At 44.2% G+C, this 16,074-nt stretch overlaps 1 protein-coding gene across 4 annotated transcripts in view; it reads right to left on the bottom strand.

Moving 5' to 3' along the window:
* The window catches only part of LOC103695553 (methyltransferase), a 61,884-nt gene that overhangs the window by 33,846 nt on the left and 11,964 nt on the right, over positions 1-16,074 (bottom strand). For all 4 annotated transcript variants that reach the window (XM_039116610.2, XM_039116612.2, XM_039116608.3 and 1 more), the window contains exons 4-5: positions 5,270-5,374; positions 5,054-5,158 (exon numbers count right to left, since the gene is read on the bottom strand). In XM_039116610.2, the coding sequence (XP_038972538.2) occupies positions 5,054-5,158; positions 5,270-5,374 (210 nt within the window). The remainder of the gene's footprint in view (positions 1-5,053; positions 5,159-5,269; positions 5,375-16,074) is intronic.

Genomic DNA, 16,074 nt, shown 5'->3' with positions numbered 1-16,074 from the left:
TCTGCATACCTCCTGTTTGATGCCGCAACAAGGCTTCATATAGGCAATCTGATCCCTGTCCTTTCGTAATTTGAAGCTAACTAGGACTCAATCACATTAGCAAACAAAATCTATCAAAACTCTTTGACTAACTGACTAACCAATTGTTAACAGTGACTCCCAACTCAACTGGACGCTGTAGCGATCAATGTTACCCGTAACATCCCCTAATTAACTTCGAATCTGATCTCAAAACAATATCTAAAAAATAGAATAAAAGGCTAATCAATTAGTGATAAGTCTGGGTTGTTGGACGAAAGTCCAGCTGCTCCTTGTTTCATTGATGTTTCTCACAGCAGGGTGAGGCCCTAAAATACCTCAATTGCTGATCCATTTTGCAACCACAGCACTCAATTGGCTCGAATAGCAACCTGACCACTTTCAACACTGTTTCTTGTAGCCGTTGCACCCTCCCTTAAGCCTCAGCAGCTTGTCTCTAATGATCGCTGCATCAGGAAGGTTTCAGAAGTTCTGAAATTTATACTGAATGCAGAATCTTCAAATCGTGAATCATCAAGGTATCAAGAAATTTATTACAGGATCCGACCAGGCATCAGTTTTCGGAGGTAGACTTTGTTATCATCTCAAAATTCTCCATAGAATTACTGAAGCACTTAACCTAGAAAACCATCTATTAAAGCAAAGAGTATTAATAAACTGAGCAGAAGAAAGATCCTCAAGAAATGGGGATTTGAGCTTAGACTGGAGGAATTCCTATAAGACTCATCTCGGTACCAATGTCCAACCAGGGTTTAAGCAACATAGATGCAGCGATTATATATCATTTTGCCGGACTGTGTGGTATAATCATAAACCGTAAAGGAGAAGGTATGATGCATTACTGGGAAAAGTGATATTCATATGCCTGTTCCCGATAATTTCTTTAAAGCTTGCATCTTACTTTAGTAAACTCTATATCCAAGTAAAATTAGAACTGATTTGTTTTCTTCTGGGTCAAAGGCAGAACAGCAGTTTTCTGCAAGATTAAATGCATTTTCATAACTCCTGTCAAAATGAATAATAACATACACACACACACACACGCATAGACATACATACATACATACATAGACACATACACACATACATTCTCGATAAGACCCGCACTACCAACCTTTCACCCTATCTTCTTTCTAGTTATCGATATTGGTGGCACGCCAGCGCACTTGCATCAACCTGCCAGAGACGCAAGTGCCGTTCTTGCCCCCCAAGCAAAGAATATAGCGGCCAACACATATGTACGCATGTAGATATGTACACACGTATGTAGTCTTATATGATGTACGTAGGTATGTACATATGTATGTATGTATGTACACAAATATCTAAAGATGCATGAATGTATATATGCATGTATGCATATGTGTATGTGTGCATGTGTGCATGTGTGCATGTAGGTACATATGTATGCAGGTGTATATGCATGTATGAATGTATGCTTGCATGTATGAATGTATGTCTAAATGCATGCATGTATATGTGGGGTGAGGAGAACAGAATATAGACTAGTTGGCCCAGTACAACCAATCTATGAAAGAGATTAGGGATAATGTTCAACTAAAATTCCGTTCTTAAAAATCAAGGCAATACTTGGATCACGTGCACAAGTAGAAAATTAGCAGGGGGTGTTTTATAGTGTGATAGGTTGAAAGGAATCTTGATGGATCTGCCCTGCAACTAAATGAGCTAAAACTAACATAATCAGCCACAATCTTCCCAACCAACTAATCATCTAGTTTCATGGTAAAAAAAATTTCTTACCTAAAGGTGCCCCCCCGGCCAAGTTGTCAACATTAATTCCTTAAAGGTTGTCATCTAGTTAAGAAACAAGTCAATTCTGACTAACCATAATTTGATCCAAAGAGGGGCACATACACTCATGACAAGGTTTGTTGGTTAAGGTCCGCTAGTCAAGGTGGGTGGTCAGGTGAGACTATTTTGTGAGTATGCAGAAAGAGCACTTTTAGTAGGATGAGACATGGAATACGACCAATCTCATGGCCCGCCAACCATTACTCTTTCCACCATCTTCCTAACCTAAAGCACCTTGCTAACATTGCACAGCTACCAATTCATGAATTCAACCATTCCTTTTTGCCAATTTAGCATTCTTAACTAGTCACCATCTCTGCCCTCACCATCTCTGCCCTCACCTCCTCCTCCCACCTAAGCAAATATTCTTCCTCCACTCAGGATGCTTAATCACTAGCTAAAATAGCATCCCTCTCTCCACCCTTTTACAAAAATAGGAGCACATTTCAGCTTCTAATCCCTTCTCTTTTTGGCCTCTAGTCCCTCCATAGCAATCCTTACACTTAATCATATTTCATTCTACTATTTTCCTCTAAACCCATATCCGATTCGTTCAGCGCCACTTTCTTAGTCTTTCCGTTATCATCGTGGTGGCCACAAGCCGTAAAGATAATAGTAGCATACAACATCCTCAGAGGAGAGCAATAAATGATTAACATTTTGGAAAGAAGAGTTTTCCAATCTTGTACCATGTATTCCACAGGTGTCATTGTGAAAGACTCAATTGCAATATGTCATAGGAAATATTTCCTTCAACGCATTGGGATGTTTTGTTGTGAAGTTCTTCATTACAAGTTATGAATTGCTAAACGGGTTTCTCACTAAACTGCCGGTTCATACAGAAACTGGAAACAACAACAAAAATGCAAAATTGTCAATACCGACTAGTACAATTGATAAGATACCATCGGTACACACCAATGCAAACTGTACATATCAATACATATGGTTTCAGCATCCCGGCACATGCACAAGTGCTAGTTTTCCATCGAAATGGTACGGCACTAACAGCACCATCCCACTCCAATGGTTTAAGAATCCATGGCTATCAAGAGAAATAGTGATCCCAACAAAGCTCAACAATTGTCCAATTCTACTAATAAATTTCTGCTAAGCAAAAATCTCACCTTAGGTAGAGGTGCCTTAGGTATTAAGTATTTTGTGGTGGCTTGAGATATTATATATGGGACATTGATGTTGGCTATTGCCAAAGCTGATAGCCAAATGTCATTGATATATGAGTCATTTTTAAGTTATGCCACTAAGAGTAGGCCTTGGAATGAACAAAAAATTGTAGAACAAAAGTAGATAATTAGTTTTCTGGATTTGTCTTTTTCCTGAATGGGCCTCCTTGTGTTAACTTGCAATTAAGAAGTGGGCTTCCTTGTGTTAATTATCAGCTAACAATTCATATGGGTTTCGATGTTTTCCATTTCGATCAACTCAATAAATATGGTTACAACTTACAACAATACTCATAGGTTAAGTGAGTCGTCATTAACTTTTATGGCTCCTTTTCCATACATCCCAATAATAATTCACTTTTCCATCTCATGCATGAAGAATAATTGCCTATTGTCTTTACCATAAAGATGGTATCTTTTTTCAATAAAGAGAGCATGTAAGGGTATCTCTTTTCGACCATGTTATTGTAATCAGACCAGGAGCTTCAATAACAGTGCTTTCATAAGCATAAAATCCTATTTTCCGAAGATAATGAATAAGAAATATTGAGTTAAAGGGAGATAGAAAAACCATAAGATTTTTTTCCCCGAGAACTAGATCTCAAAGATCTCAAACCAACCATATAGCATTTTAACAACTCATCTCCATCAGCTAAGCAGTCACGTGGTCTTCAATAATGATGTTTGACATAACTTTTGATCTAGAAAGCATCCTGGAAACAAATACATATATTGCTTCCTTAAACTCCATAACTGTAGATCATACTATTAGAAGGCACTACCAAGTTTAGACAGTAACACTATCATGACTTGATCCAAGAACCTTTTGTTTTTTGGTACAATGATTGGTCACCCTACTCTAGTATAAGTGCAGCCAACAGAATCAAGAGTGAGAAAATAGCACAGCGGTGGAGGAGAAACCTCTTGATGAGCCCAGAAGACCTCTCCGGAGTGATGGGCGGCATAGGTGGCAACCCAGTCTGCGGCCCTGTTCGCCTTCCGATACACATGCACAGCCTGGAAGGCGCTGCACTCCCCCGCCATCCAACGAATGTCGCATAGTAGAGGGGTCTCATCCCCCCTCCGCCCCTCCCCACGAATCCAGCCAATCACCACAGCAGCGTCCCCTTCAAGAAGGATCCACTCCGTCCTCAAGACCTGTCTCGTATAGATGATGCCTTCCCAAGCTGCTCTAAGCTCCGCCCTATAGCTGTCAATCCGGCGATGCTTCGGCCCGCCACAGCAATCAGCCGTGAGTTGCGACTCCTAATCACAAAACCCACACCTGCTCTATCTCCATCGCCTGAGATGTTACCATCGAAGTTCACCTTAAAATGGCCAGGGGGTGGGGGCTCCCAAGAAACAAGGACAATCCTGGCTGGGGGGGGGGGGGGGGGGGGGGGGGTAATCCTAGAACCTCAAATTGTTTGTTATTATCTAAATTTCAGGCTAATGGCAAGCCATATATTTCTTCTTAGCCTATGTTGTTGTGCACATGTGAATTCCATCTATGTAGTGATTTAAGGAGCTAAAAACCTTCTCATTACAAGTTAAGTATGAGCTTTAAGTTAACAAAAAGAACAAAAAGAGCAACAATTATGTTTGGATGAAATTGTTAACAATCTGCTCTGTCTGAACGCTATGCATGGATATATATAGAAAACTATGGGTGATCTAGCCCTTTTTCGGAGAGCTTACAAACAACCTAATTGAGAGCTAAGATTCAGGGAACATTGTCCTTGTGTATATTGTCAAATTTCCTACTTATCTTGTGTATGAATGATCGAATTCGGGAGAAAATAAATAATTAACTCATGGTCTGTTGCACATGCAATATCACTTTTGTCTAATAATTAACAGAAAATTCACATCTTCTATATGTCCACTTTTGATTCTTCAAGAATTACCTGTTGCTAAAAGGCATCAAGAACAAGTAACAGGCCACGAGCAGGTAATTATATCTAGGACCCAATTAATGCCAGATACTGCAGCAAATTCTTTTTGAGTAAGAAAGGCACCTCTGAACATCCACGGCTTATAGCTTCAATTCCAACAGAGCCTGTGCCACTATACAAGTCTAACCAGCGCCCTGGCCTTAATGAAGCAGGACAACCACCAGCTACCTAAATAGACAGTATAAAAATAAAATACATGATCAACTCAACAAGATAATATAAAAACTTCTTAATTTCTTATTTCCATGTAATGGAAATAAGCAAAAAATAATGTTTTACCTGTAAAATATCAAAGGCTGCCCCCCTTACAACTTCCATCATTGGCCGTACATCCATACCCTTTGGAGAAAGCAATTTTTTCCTGCGAGCTTTTCCTCCTAGCACCTTGAGAAAACATAACATATTCAAGCAACATAAATGATAGATACCAAAAACTAATAAGCCTGAAATAATTACCTAGAACTCAAAGAAAAAAAATAACATACCGTCTATTTAGTAATGATAAAGAAAACTTAGCATAGATATATTTTATGACATATAGAAACAACCCATCATGTCATTCAAGGCTCCCAATTATGCTAGATACATGTTTGTATGTATATCCAGAAATCAACTCAAGTTCCATTTTTTTAAAAAAGCACAGGCCTTCCTATCCTTCGAGATCATGATACTTGAGCATATTTAGACTCACTTCGTAAGTCGCGGACTAATTTTTTCCCTATATTGAATTATTTATGGATAAGTCACAGCCTTAGATGAGAGCTCCCTGCTTGCTCATTTTGTGGAAGTCACAGCTTCAAATCAGGTCAATATTCAGTAGGAACTGAACTTGAAAGCAAAGAACTAATTTGAAAGGTACTAAAATCACATGATCTTCCCAAACCTTTTAAAATTACGTATTGCTGGTAAGAATTAGTATGACCAAGGCACCGAGCTGGTAGCTAGAGGGCTCCGCAATCAACTGTTCTGGTTGTGTAGATCGGCGACGCGCCCAAGGCAGTGCCGGAAAGCTGAGGTCGTGCTCAGATCTCCGCTCTGACGTCAAGTTCAATCTGAAACAGCAAAAACAAAAAAGTCCTCTCGTCGGAGAGTGCCCGGCGGAAGATCCTCCGATGCCTAAGTCAGAGAGACTCTCAAGGAACAGTGAACGTAGAGAGTGGCAAAGCAACAACACGATGGTGTATGAGAGTTCGAGAGCACTTACTTGGAGGGCCCCCTGGGGTTGGATTGTATAAGCTAGGGATGGTGCCTGTCGTCGAAGGATTTGGGCATGTGGGACGGCCGTCTTTAGCAAGTTACCGCATGTTCTGAGGATTATGCGCGATCATTTTGCATGTGGATCATGCCTCGTGCATCTCGTAAGCGCGATTTAGAAAACCGCCTGCAAACATGGCCGAGGTGTTTCCAGCTGAGGGGAGATTTCGAAATTCAAAGGACTCTTTGCATGCTTCTAGGCGGGCCACATGGCGAGCCTTGATTGATAGGATATAGGCTTCATGGAAGGGTCTGATTGGCCGGTCTTCTACATCGATTGTGGTTGATTCTGAGGCGTATCACTTGCCCCCCACTTCCTAGGCCGAGCTAATTCGTTGGCTCGAGTAGTAGTAGTTCTGTCGATGAGGCTGACCAGCCAAGATGGCATATGGGGGCCAAACCAAGCAATGTTGCCATGCCGTTGTAGCTGTCCCTTCGGTTTTGCTACAAAGATCTTTTAGATGCTGCATTTATGAGAGACATGGCTGCTCCTGCTTCTCTCAAAGTGTTGTCGTTTACGGCGGAAATATCAGCGCAATGATTAGATGTTTAGGGACTGATGGCAATCTGAGTGACCATTTGGAAGCGAATATTCAGGTGACCTGTGGTGAGGATCGGCTAAGGTAGGTGAGCCATCATGCCGATCTAAGGTTCTATATAAGGCAGAAGGCTGGTGCGACTCCTCTACCTCATCCTCTTGTGTTTTGAGAGTTTAAGAGAAAGAGGAATACCAACGTTTGGTCTGCACCCGTTCTTTCTATGTGCCTCTATCAGAGTTTAAGCCTTCTGTCAGAGTTCATTTGCTATAATGAGTCTTCTAGTTGGTTTTCCTCAAGCTTTTGTTCTCAGCTTGTCTTGATCTCCTTCCCTTTCTATTTTCCTTTGTTTTACCTTTGGTCTTCCCCAATGGATCCATCTATTAAGGACTGGTCCATGGATGTTAATAAAGCAAGTCAAGACTCACCTGACCGAGCTTCCGTGGCCATAGGGGAACCAACTCCGAGGTTGTCTCAAGTCCGGATATTGAAAGAAGTATCCTGAAAGAGTCCGATCTCAATCAAATTCTTACTGAGTTCTTTATCCCTCAAACCTTCTCTTTGGAGTTGCCTAGTCCTTCTAACTGGATGACATCGCTGAGGACAAATCAGATTGCCCTTTATAGGAAGTTTTTGAGAGCAGTGCTGAGGCTCCCCATTCCTTTGATTATTGTTGACCTGCTAGCCTAGTATCAGCTCGTTTCAACCCAGCTCATCCCCAACACATGGAGGATGATGGTCAATTTTTTCTACTTTTTTAGACTCCATGGGATTGTCCCAACCGTGGGGTTGTTCCGATCCATCTTCCAAGTGAAGGAGCATCCTTGGAATAAAGAATGGTGGCAATTTTTCTGTAGGAAGGATTATAATATTCTCTAGTATGGTTAGAAAAGCCAATTCTTTTTTGTAACTTCGACGAATTCATTGAGCTTTCCAACACATGGAAGACACCAAGGAAGAAGGCATTGAGCCTTTTCCCCATCTGGCATTGAGCCTTTGCCAGATGAAGGTCCCAAGTCACTCCCAACTTTTGTCGAGCTGCTCTATGAGGCGGCTTTAGTAAACACCAATCTCAGTCCTGCTTCCATCAGGGGTAATTCCCTTTGCTTTGTCTTTTTCCTTTTCATTGAGGCTGCTTGGTTGGCTGATCTAGTCGTTTTTGTATTTGCAGCGATGAAGTTCGAGGTGGACGAGTTGTTGAGCTCCTCGAAGAAGAGGCCTAGAGTAGCTAGCCCATCATCAGGGAGGAAGAAGAAGATTGCGGTGGGCTCGTCCACTGCGAAGGTCAAGCCCCCTTGCATCAAGCCCAGTCGCTAGAGCCGAAGAGAGGCCTACTAGGGAGGAATCATCAAAAGTGGAGGTGATCGTCACCTTCCCCATTTCCATCTGTCCACTTGTCTCGGAAGCTTCTCAGGAAGCAGTCCTATTTGGAGCCTTCGAGGTTGTTTCAACAGTCACGCCCACAACTACTTCGGATTCCACGGCCGCTCCAGAAGCCGTTCGGGTTCCTATGGCCAAGTCCGAAACAGCCCCATCTTCGGCAGCCTACCTAAAGGCCGCTTGGGTTTCGACGCATGCCTTGGAAGCCAACCGAATCCTACGTCGGTGTCCGAACTAGCACTTACCCCGGCCACTGCCATTGGGGTTTATCATGCATCCGCCTCCACATCCCGATCTTTCCCGCAAAGTCCTGAGTCAACAACCTTCTGACCAAATTGATCGGTGAGGACTACCAACTCGGTGCTTCGCTAGAGTGAACCCCAAATAATGTCGAATATGGTTCAAGGGTTCACCTCCCTAAAGACGACAAGGAGCTCCAAAGGCGACCAGTTGAGAACATCCTCACGTCGACATGCCGCACTACCATTGAGGTAAAGGCAAAAATCTAATATTTTAAAACCCTTTTTCCACTGAAGGGAATGACTATCTTCTCTTTTTTGTTTGCAGGGGATATACGCCTTCAGAGTGCTCATCGAAATCATCTGCTCCTATCAGAAAAAATCAAAGAGCTGACCATCGCACCTGAGAGGCCGAGAGAAAGAGAGCTCAGGCAGAGGAGAAGCAAGCAGCAGCTGAGAAGGACGAGAGGAGGAAGAGGCCCAAGTCCGCCTCTCTAAGACATGGATCGAGGCTGCCAAGGCTTAACTAAGCCTTCTAGCGACTAAACTTCAAGGAGTCCAACGGACAGTCGATGAGGAGATGGCATGGGTCAAGAGAGAGGATGAGGAGAAGATCGCTCGTTTGAAAGATATGGTGGCGGAAGCTGAGGGCAGAACTTCTCTAGCTGAAGAGAAGTTCGCTTGGGTGGAAGATACGGCCGCCCAATCCGAGGAGAGGGCTGCTCTCGATGGGGAGAAAGCTGCCTGAGCTGAAGTGGAAGCCACTCGAGCCAAGGAGGAGGTCGCCCGAGAGGAGAGGGTCGCCCATGCCAAAGAAGAGACCCAGCGTGCCATTGTGGAATACAAAACTCGCTGGAGTTCCACAACAAGATGCTAGAGACCACCAATGACTCCAAGAAAGCTTCACCATCTACCGAGGATAGATCAACAAGTTGCTTCCTGAGGTTGATTTCAACTCGATCACTTTCTCGAGAGAATATTTTGACGAGTGGGCCTTCTTAAGAGAGAGCGACGGTGAAGAAGAAAAGGAAGAGGAGGAAGAAGAAGAAAAGAGGAAAGAGGAGTAGAGAAGTTTACTAGTTCGGGTATCCACGAGCTGTGATTTTGTACCTTTTCTTTCTACTATGCTATTTTCTATAATCTTTCCTCCTCTTGAATGAAATGGATTATCTTCCCATCTCCCTCTTGCTCATTTGATTTTCACCAAGTATTTTGCTCGAAACAACTAGGCCCATGGACTTAATTTTTTGTTCAAAGTTTTAGGTCATCCAATGCAGATCGGTGCGTTCGTCGGTGCACATCTTGCAGTAGCTCGATGTATGGGCCGAGGTAGGCTTGATCAGAATAGATCGACACGAAAGCTGTGGTAGGCTCGAAAGTGGCCTGCCCCTCAATTACCATATGGCTAGGCCCCATGTTTGAAGTGGTCTTTTCAAAATCACCCATTCATCTTGTGAGGTGTGGATGTCATCATGCTTGTTTTTGAGGTCCCAAAGTCTTCCCTCGGGCACGCTGCCCGGCAAAGATCGTTCATTGAGCTTCACATTGTTTTAATGAGGATCATAACTCTTCATGGCGCTATCCTAGAAGTTGGGTTGCAGAGAAATGCATGCAGCTCGTCAAGAGCTCGGTGGTTTGACACATGGCAGGTGATCAAATGGGACGACTTGATCTTAGTCGTCCGAGTGCTCTATAGAAGGGAGTAGGGACTCATCCTTTGCGAAGGTAACAGTCTCCACCTTTCTTTTCCACTTTTCCTTCTTCGCTTGGTCATGATGAATCGGTCACCAGTCAAATGGCTGCCAAATCATCTTGAGACCCTCCAATCCAGTCTTCAATAGGCCATGGAATGACTAGCGGAGGTCAAAGGTGAAGTCGGGCTTCTACATGGTAGGCTAGTCATAGAAAGGGCATCGTCTACCCGTTGTAAGGCGACAAAGATAGAGATGGAGCGGAGGATGGCCAAAATCCAAGTAAAGAAAGCAGACCTCAAGGTCTCCGAACTTATGAGGGAGCTGCAAGTCGAACGGCAGCATGCCATAGAGATCGAGAAGAAGGCAGCTCAAATAATGGAGTGCGAGCCTTCGACCGTGTTTGAGTAAAACATTATTGAGTCTTCACTAGCAACTGCTCGGTTGAGGGCTCCCCCCCTGATCCCCTCGAGCCTATCAAAGAGGCACAACACGAGGTGAGAATCGGACTTCTTCTGGATGTTGTAACTGGTGAGGGTTCAATTATCCTCGAGCTGTTCTGACAAAGCGTGGCTTCTTAGCTAAACATCGTTTCATCTGAATTGTAGTACCTTAGGTTACTCCTTTTTGTAAATTTGCCCGGTTGATGAACCATCACCACTGTAATTAAAGTAATGGGTGAACAAAGATTTCTTTTAACTCCGCTTTTCCTCTTCAGCTCTATTCGATGTGGTATGTACAATCCTGTGGGGTTGAATCGGCTGGCACAGTGTATCGCTGGCTCCAAAGCTATTAGGTTTCAACCTTTCCAAGGACCAAATGGTAGACTCATCATTGATGAATACCAAGACCTTGCCCCCATCCTAGTGTGAACTTTGTTTATCTGAAGCAGTGGCTTGCAAAATTTGCAAGCAGGGATCATTCGAAAGGGAAACTGTCGTCGACCAACTGACAGGCCATCAATGGCATCAATTGGTGTTTTTATATTCGCTACCGCGGTTTTGATAAGAATCAATTAGCTAGTCAAGTGCTCAGCTCGAGGGTCGATGCCTCCACTTGGGCTGTACCAATCTATGGAGGTCGATTAGCCCGTAAAGTCTTCGACTCGAAGACCAATGCCTCCATTTGAGCTGTCCAGACTTATGGAGGTTGGTTAGCTCGTCAAGTTTTCGGCTCGAAGACCGGTAGGACGGAGGTGTAGGCCCCAGCAAAAGCTCCCCCAAAACTTTTTAGCCCTAAAGGCTTATAGGTCGAGACGGTTAAGTAGCTCGTCCAATGAATAGACATGTAGGCCCCCACGAAAGCTCCTCCAGGAACTTCCTAACCACAAAGGCATATAGGTCAGGTTTATTAAGTAGCTCGTCAGATGAACGGAGATGCAAACCCCCGTGGAAGCTCCCCCAGAAATTTTCTAGCTGCGAAGGCTTATTAATCATAGCTATTAAGTAGCTCGTCCGACAAATGGACATGTAAGCCCCCACAAAAGCTCCCCCAGAAACTTCCTAACCACGAAGGCAGATCAGGGTTGTTGAATAGCTCGTCCGACGAATGGAGATGTAGGCCCCTCCAAAAGGTCCCCCAAGACTTCCAAGCCACAAAGGCTTACAGGCCAGGGCTGTTAAGTAGCTCGTCCGACGAAAGAAGATGTAGGCCCTTGCAAAAGCTCCTCCAGAAACTTTGTAGCCGTGAAGGCTTACAAGTCGGGGTTGTTAAATAGCTCGTTCAACGAACGAAGGTGTAGGCCCCTGCAAAAGCTTTTCTAAGAATTTAATAGCCGCGAAGGCTTAAATTCTTAGAAACTTTCTAGCCACGAAGGCTTACAAATCGGGGTTGTTAAATAGCTCGTCCGACGAACAGAAGCGTAGGCCCCTACAAAAGCTTTCTCAAGAACTTTCTAGCCGTGAGGCTTATAGATCGGGGCTGTTAAATAGCTCATCCGACTTATCACACTCGAAGATGTCTTCGTCGGTGGTCACAATAAGACGCGCCTGACCTCGTGCTTAGAGTTCGACCTAAAATACTAAGACAATTTTTTGCCAAAAGAGAAATTCATTGATAAGCCAAACTTACAAAATGTAGCAATACACCTTACTAATAATAAATCCCGAGGTTGGTGGAATTCCATGTCCGAGGTACGGTGTTCCATCCAAAATACTCCAGACGATAGGTTCCGGAGCATACAATCTTGGATACCTTATACAATCCCTCCCAATTTGGTGCGAGCTTGTCCTATTCGGTTGGTAGAGCCACTTTGGTTCTTCTAAGTACTAATCACTAGGTCGGAAAAAATTGACTTTCACTTAAGAGTTGTAATATCAAGCTACTCATCACTGGTACGCGGCCGTACAAATCCGAGCTCGTTCCCTTATTTCTTCAAGAAGATCAAGGTTGCCTGGGAGGTCGTCCAAATTTCTCTGCTTATCAAAGGAGTCTGCCCAATAAGAGGGCTAATCTCCACGAGAATTATTGCCTCGATGCTAAAGGTGAGACTAATAGGCATTTCTCCTATTAGAGTGTGGTGAGTGGTTCGGTAAGCCCAAAGAATACCGTGGAGCTCTTCCACCCGAAGTCCCTTTGCTTTGTCCAACTACATCTTCCAGCCTTACGGGATGATTCTGTTAATCACTTTAGTCTCTCCATTTGCTTTAGGATGCCCAACTGAAATGAGGCTATAGTCTATATGCAAGTTGGCGCAGAATCCCCTGAAGCGGGCGTTGTCAAACTACTTCCCATTATCAGTAATAATGGATCGAGAAAGTTTGAAGCGGCATATAACGAACCTCCATACAAAATCTTGGGCATTTTTCTCAGTGATCCAGGCTAGGGGCTCGGCCTTGACCTACTTAGTGAAGTAGTTGATGGGGACCACTAGAAATTTCCTCTGCCCGAGTGCCTGAGAGAATGGCCCGAGGATATCCACTCCCCACTAGTCAAAAGGCCAAAGAGTGTTGATCGGCATGAGCGGAGCTATCGGCTGCCGCTAGATGTTCATATGCCTTTGGTATTGGTCACACTTCCTCACAAAGTCAGTAACATCCCTTTAAAGGCTCGACCAATGGTAACCCTATCGTAGGACCTCGTAAGCCAGGGTCATGCCCTAGATAGTTTCCACAGATTTCTTCATGGACTTTCTAAAGTACATATTCGGTTCAGAAGGTCGGAACCACTAGAGAAGAGGTAAGGTGGACAACCTCTTGTAGAGTTTTCCTTCCAGGAGGGCGTAGCGCGTAAATTGATTCTTTAGCCTCCAAGCTTCCTTTTTGTCTTCAGAGAGTATTCCATCTTGAAGGTAGTCCATGAGTAGGTCAATCTGAGTTGGTTTGAGATTTGTTTGCAGTACAGAGGCTGGTTCCTCCTCTATGCTTGGCTGATCAAGCACTTTCAGATAGATCATCTTCTATAGATCAAGATAATTTGAGGTGATGATTTTCAATAGTAGGTCAGCCCTGGCATTTTCCAACCTTGGAATTTGCAGAACTTCGAACTTCTCGAAAGTTAAGGAAATGTCCTTGACTTTTTGGAGGTATTGTGCCATCCCGAGGGACCTAGCTTCGAAGTCTCCTCGAACTTGTCCAACAACCAATTGGGAGTCGATGAGAGCTTTTAGGCACCGGGCTCCGAGCTCTTGAGCGAGTTTAAGTCCGATGAGAAGAGCCTCATACTCAGCATTGTGCTTAGAGGCTTTGAAGTTGAAATGCAGGGTGTACTCTGCAATGACTCCATCAAGGTTGGTAAGGATCAGCCTAGCTCCACTTTTGTATGGGTTGGAGGACCGATCAACATGGAGTGTCCCAAAATCTTCCGACTCGCGCTCCTCCAATAACATGTCAACCTCTGCATCATTCGGGAATTGTGCACTCCACGATAAACTCTGCTAATGCTTAAGCTTTGATGGAAGATCAAGGCTACTAATAGATGCCGAACTCTCCAAGCTTCACCGTCCATTTAGTTAGCCTTCTCGACTTATCCAGCTTCTACAAAACTGGCTTCAGTGGTTGGTCGTCAGCACGGTGATGGAATGGGCCTAAAGGTAGAATCGAAGTCGCCTGGTCGAGGTGATACAAGCATAGGCTACCTTTTCGAGCTTAGGGTACCTTGTCTCTGTACCTCGGAGAATTTGGCTTGTATAGTATATCAGCCTCTCAACTGCATCCTTTCGGACGAGGATCGAGCTTAAGGCCAAAGGAGAGATAGCTAGGTAGAGGAATAACATCTCTCCCAGGCTCGGCTTGGAGAGGAGTGGCAGCTTACTAAGATAACTTCGTAGCTGATCAAAGGCAATTTGACAGTCTTCCAACCAGCAAAAATTTTTGACTTGCCTCAGTGCTTTAAAGAAGAGCAAACATTTCAGGGGGAAGGGGGGTCATTTCAAGCACAACATGGATTTTCTCTGGATTGGCCTCAATCGTGTGCTAAGTCAACACGAATCCGAGGAATTATTCCAAGGAAACCCCGAAAGCCCACTTGCTCGAATTAAGTTTCATGTGGTATTTCCTTAGGGTTCGAAAAATCTCCTTAAGGTCGGCCACACGGTGCTCGATTTGTCGACATTTAACCAGCATGTCATCAACATATACCTCCATATTGCAGCTGATCCAGTCCTTGAAGATTTTGTTGACGAAGCGTTGTAGGTGGCCCCTGCATTCTACAAACCAAAGGACATGACTTTGTAGCAATAAAGCCCTTTGTCAGTGATGAATGCTTCTTTTCCTCATCTTTGGGTGCCATCCGAATCTAGTCGTAGCCCTATAACGCATCCATAAAGCTTAGCATCTGATGCCTCGATGTGACATTGACAAGCTGATCAACCCTCGACAACAGAAAGTTGTCCTTCGGATAGGCTTTGTTGAGGTCGGTAAAGTCAATACACTCGCCACTTTCCATTAGCCTTCTTCACCAAGATGACATTAGCTAACCAGTCGTGATGGTCAACCTCGCAGATAAAGCCCACGCGAAGGAGCTTATCCACCTCTTCGTCGATAGCCTACTATCTTTCTGGGGCAAAGTTCTTTTGTCGGACAAATCGGTGTGTTGGATCCACGCTCAACTTGTAGACGATGACGTCAAGACTTATACCTAACATGTTAGAGGTTGACAGGCGAAAAGGTCAGCATTGCCTCAAAGAAAATCCACAAGTCTAGCCCCAGCAGCAAGTCGAGATGGGCGCCAACCCACATCATCCTGCTCAGATCCGCTTCATCAAGGATAACTAAAAGGAGTTCCTCAACAGGCTCTCCACGTTGTTGCCTCTGTTCATCTCGAACATCGAAGCCTTGATAGGCAGCGTCTCTATGGGCTTCTTTTCTCGGAGTGTGGTGACGTAGCATTGTCAAACATGCACTTGATCATCTTGAACTTCTCCTACACCGCTCCTATTTAGGAACTTCATCAACAAGTGATAAATGGCGACTACATCACGTAGGATATTCAAGCCCGGCGACCCCAAGATAGCATTGTATGCCGAGAGGACTTTGACGATCAGGAAGTCAAACATTATTGTGGTCTACCCCGCAATAACTGAAAGGGTAATGATGCCTTCCATTAGGATCGGGTATCCAAAAAATCTGACCAAAGGAGAGCTGATCTTCCTCAGTCAATCAATTGGTAAATTTATTCTGTGAAGGGCTCGTAAAACAAGACATCAGTTGAGCTTCCATCATCAACTAAAATTCTTTCTATATCGAAGTTTGCTATGGTAAGAAAAACTACAACAGCATCGTCATAAGGAGTTTGGACACCCTTTGCATCAGCATCCAAGAAGGAAATAGTTTCATCCATCTTCTGCCTCTTTTGGCATCAAGCTTTCGGTCTGGGTGGCCCGAGCATAGGCTCTTCATGCGGATGAGCTAGTCCCACAAGCTGCCGGTCCACCCTAGATTGTGTTGACTTCCACAGTAGGTCGGTTGTCAATCTACAGTTCAGAAGCAAGTTGTTTCCAACTAGTGTCAACTCGGGCTCGTGGGTCGTTGACGTACGCACCAAGG

The sequence above is a fragment of the Phoenix dactylifera genome, chromosome 18 (genome assembly GCF_051530095.1).
Source record: "Phoenix dactylifera cultivar Ajwa chromosome 18, Ajwa_hap1_PhDact_Kaust_v1.1, whole genome shotgun sequence".
NCBI classification, from domain to species: Eukaryota; Viridiplantae; Streptophyta; class Magnoliopsida; order Arecales; family Arecaceae; genus Phoenix; species Phoenix dactylifera.
This window is presented reverse-complemented; position numbering and strand designations above follow the sequence as displayed.